The following is a 4,302-nucleotide window of genomic DNA, read 5'->3' on the forward strand; positions in this document are numbered from 1 at the left end:
CTGAGGGAGCTGTCGTGCCACCACACTCTCAACAACCTTCGCAAGAAAGCGAAGGTTGGAGACAGGCCGGTAGTTGGCCAAAGCAGCCGGGTCCAGGGAGGGCTTCTTGAGGAGGGGCCTCACCACAGCCTCTTTCAAGGCAGCCGGCAAGAACCCCTCACTCAAAGAAGCGTTGACAATTCCCTGGAGCCAGCCTCGTTCTGGGAAGTAAATCTTTCTAGTATTTTTGTGATGGTAATTTTTATTTTTAGTGGCCATGCACTCTGCAGATTAGTGAGATGGCAAAAAAAAAAGCTACTCCTTTTCTCCCAAAATTATGACAGGAAGATAAGTTCTGGTAGTGAGTTCTGGTACTAGTCTTCTAGAACTCAAATGGATACTTAACTGGGATGATCTGTGACAACAGAAATTGTGATGTTATGTGAGAAAGACCTTGAGAGAAGAGTTGAAGGGATGCTGCCTAGGGAACAGTTAGATAAGAGAGGCAACACTTCATTACAGAAATTGTGATGGGATTGCATAGTCAGGGCTTCTATTAATGTAGATTGATCTGCAGATTAATGTCTTGAGATAGTTACGGTACTTGTTATTGTGTTTAAATCTTCTTCAGCTATATTAAATCCTCTAAGGTTCATGCAAATTTGGAAATTCTGGGAGTTGCAATCCTGATTAGGAAAGGTGCTGTGCTGGGAAAGAATGAGGCTTTAACTTAAGCTCTGTCCTCATACCTTTTTATTGAGAATCACCTGCCTTTATAACCTCTAGATGGTGGCATATCTGAACCTGGATGATGTCTTTCCATGCACTTAGTCTATTTTCCTTCCATGCTGCTCTGTGTCACAATTAGAACCAAACTGTATCATTGATATCTCAGATTCAGGTAAAAACCACGTAACATACTGTAAATGCCCTAATCATACCAATTCATACATGAGAATTGATGACTGTACCTTCCTCCCCTCCTCCCTCCCTCCCTTTTTCTGGAATCATAACTTTACAAAACTGAACTGATATCTGAGATTCTGAGTTTGCTGTCACTTAAACTGTGACATGTTCCGTATTAGTCAATTTCCTCCATTCAGTTGTTCTTAATCCTTTACAATCCCTATCCATATCCTGTTCTTCATTTATAAACTATCTTGGCAGCAAGAAGATTGCTTCCGTTCTTCTTTGCAGTGCTTAATGCACTACTAATGCTTTAAAACGTTAGGCAGAAATCCAAATAATGTGTAAGTGATTATATTCCCCAGCAAGGAAAACATCTGTGTATACTTCACATTTATACTTTATGTCCATCTTTTTTTGAGTAATCAAACTAAGCTTCTTTATGGAAAACACAACCATAAGACCAGGAAGACAATAAATATAAAAATGCACTCATCAAAATATATGAATTGCCATTTCATTACTAATATTAGGTTATGAATCTTATTCAAATGGTAAGGTTTTTTAAGAAAACCATGCTTGTATCTAATGGCTTCCAGTGTTTTAGTTTATCTCCATTAAGAGATATATATTGCTCCTGTTTTCTGCAAAAGTAACCACTGTCTTGCTTATAAACATGGGCTGTGTTCCAAGGAAGTTATATATGCACAAAAGAGAAAGTAACACATGTAGCCCCAGGTTTCCTTCCAATTTCCGTACTGTGTGAAGAGGAAAAAAAATGTATATTTAAATAATGGCATGATTTTTTTAAGCAGTATGAACTAATGACATGGGACTTTCCATAGGCCTTGGAGGGATTGTACCAGTATTGCATAGTGATAGATGCCCAACTAGAAAAGTTGAAACAGAGTCAGGGAGGGATATATAAACCCAGTTTAAGTTGAGTTTCATGAGACCCTCTTCCCATACTACTGCTTTTCCAGACTTACGCAGAAGCGATGATACGGCTAGGGGCAGTCAGAAGAGTGGCTTCCTCCAAGGAGTCACCTGGCAGGGATAATTCCTCAGACATGGACGATGGCAGCACGTCTTTAGGAGAACAGATGACCAAACCTGTGGGTCGAGTGAAAAGAGGGATCAGCCTAGAATCCCTATGTAGCAGTCTAACCCCCCTTGAGTGCCATTAGCCCTTATCTAATTCTAAGCAGGTGCTGAAGTTGAAAAGATTCTTCTACACAGACTTTTATCAATAAATCAGTTTAATTGAACCTTTACATGGTACCCTGGTCTTTCGTGCCTGACACTGCTGCACCCACTGGTTGTAGGGCACTCAGTCACACCTGTTGCAAAAGTTGCACAAAGGTTGCTTGTAAATTTGAGATCTGTGTGTCAACTTTTTAATGATGTCATAGCAATGTGTCTGCTAGCTGCTGCAAAGAAATTGGTGTCTGTCACCATTCTCAAGATTTTCCTTCTTCTTAGGAGTACAGAATCTGGCAAGATTAATGATAGGCTTAAGAAATCAAGAACGACACCTGGAGTTACTTCTGACTAGTTTATTTATTATATTCACCTATTGATAGAAATCTTGCCAGGCTAAAGCAACAATCTGCATAACTATTAAATATATTCTGTGAATTGCTAGGAAAGTTCTGCCTTTGCCTTTTTCCTGCATACCAATGATTCCAGGTTTTGCTTTCTTTTTGGTCTCTGAGAAAGGGCCCTTCCCTCCTGGGACTCTGGAGAGATAATTGTATGATTTTTATAAACATAGCCTTTTCACATTTCAGTCATTAGAATTCCACTGGAATTCTTTGAAAACAATGTTGAACCAAAGCATGAATCTACTCCATGAGAGTCTTAATTTCCAAAAGGCTGAGGCCGAAGCTGCCGTAGGTTAAAACTATAACGAACTTCATATAAAACAAATTTTTCAAAGTTAATGCAGAGAATTTCAAGGATGATAAGACTTGTTACATACTGTATTGCAACAAGTGAAAAGTTGGGCATAGATTTGTGCTTTTCTGATGAATTAAATGTTTTATCTACTGTAACCAGTGTCCATGTGGTAAATTGTGGCCTCAAAGCTGGATGTCACCTTATCAATCTCTATGGTAAATATGGATTCAGGATACCACACTCACTTCTTCAGATACATTTCTAAATATTTAATGTATTGGTCAGTCTGGACATTCCTAACCCTTAATCTAGTCTTTCCTTGTTTCCAATTCCTTACAGTCATACTAGCATTTTCAATCAACTATGCTAAAACACAAAATATTTTCTGTTTTACAGCTACCAATGATCAACAGGCAGCCTCTTTTGAAATGGAAATGTCTCAAGTTGGCTTCAGTGCCCATTATTCTCAGGTAAAGTAACTAAATTCAGTTAGAAAGAAAAGAAACTGGGTATGTTATACTTTTTCCACAGAGAGAAATATTACAATATGTTTTGCTAATCAATTAAAAACTAATCTTTATGAACTGCAAGAACTTTTGACTTATTTATTGAAAGTACCTTGCTCCTTTTGATACTATCCATGGGTTATTTTGGCAAGGATATTGGACTGGGTTGCCATTTGGTCCATAGGGTTGCAAAGAGTCAGCCTTAGCTACTGAACAACAACAATAAAACATTTTATTGGATATCACAGCAATTCAAAATATTCAGTACGAATATGCAGGCATCAGAAACCAGGGCTATTCAGGATGACTCTTGCTGATTTGAAATTGCAAAAAAAAATATGATTCCATATATTAGGATTAATTTGAACAGGATGCATGAAACAGGATGATATCTGAGATGCTAACCTAATCTAGCATAGATAAGATACAACCTACAGCTAAAGAGAAATTTCCTAACAGGGAGATAATTAATCAGTGGAACAGCTTACCTTCAGAATTGTAGATGCTCCATCACTGGAGATTTTCAAGGACAACTATTTGTTCAGAATGGTATAGGATCTCTTGCATGAGCAAGGAGCTGAATTAGAAGACCTTATTCTATGTTCTATATTTACTTATCAGATTAAATTAAAACAGGAAAACTGTTTAGTAATGTCTCGTATTTACCAAAAATATTGAGGGATTTCCATTTAAAGATGCTGATTATGAACCTACTAAACATCTGGAACAAATACATGCTGGCATACCAATTTTGAATTCATATTTTCTTTTTTCTGTTTTGTTATGCTTATATATCAAATACTGATATATGAATGAATTGCTCTACTTTGTCCACCCATAAGCTGGCTGCCCAGCATAGTCCCCTTTTTTGGTTTATTCCCCAGTATAAATCTCCCCAAGAATATAGTAATGCAATGATTTTTCTGCTGTTTGTAAAGGACTGGATCATGCTTGGAGCAGTTGGGGCATATGACTGGAATGGGACTGTTGTCATGTTAAAGGACAGCAATTT

At 37.7% G+C, this 4,302-nt stretch overlaps 1 protein-coding gene across 1 annotated transcript in view; it reads left to right on the forward strand.

Annotated features, from left to right (window-relative positions):
- LOC107299291 (integrin alpha-1) overlaps positions 1 to 4,295 on the forward strand; it is a gene marked incomplete at both ends in the record, with an annotated part of 18,629 nt that extends 14,334 nt beyond the window's left edge. Inside the window, 2 exons of the mRNA XM_029286736.1 lie at positions 3,181 to 3,254; positions 4,229 to 4,295. Of these exons, the coding sequence (XP_029142569.1) occupies positions 3,181 to 3,254; positions 4,229 to 4,295 (141 nt within the window). The remainder of the gene's footprint in view (positions 1 to 3,180; positions 3,255 to 4,228) is intronic.
- Between the last annotated feature and the right edge of the window lie 7 nt (positions 4,296 to 4,302).

This window comes from Protobothrops mucrosquamatus, unplaced genomic scaffold (genome assembly GCF_001527695.2).
Source record: "Protobothrops mucrosquamatus isolate PMUCROS unplaced genomic scaffold, P.Mucros_1.0 scaffold4767, whole genome shotgun sequence".
Taxonomy (NCBI): domain Eukaryota; kingdom Metazoa; phylum Chordata; class Lepidosauria; order Squamata; family Viperidae; genus Protobothrops; species Protobothrops mucrosquamatus.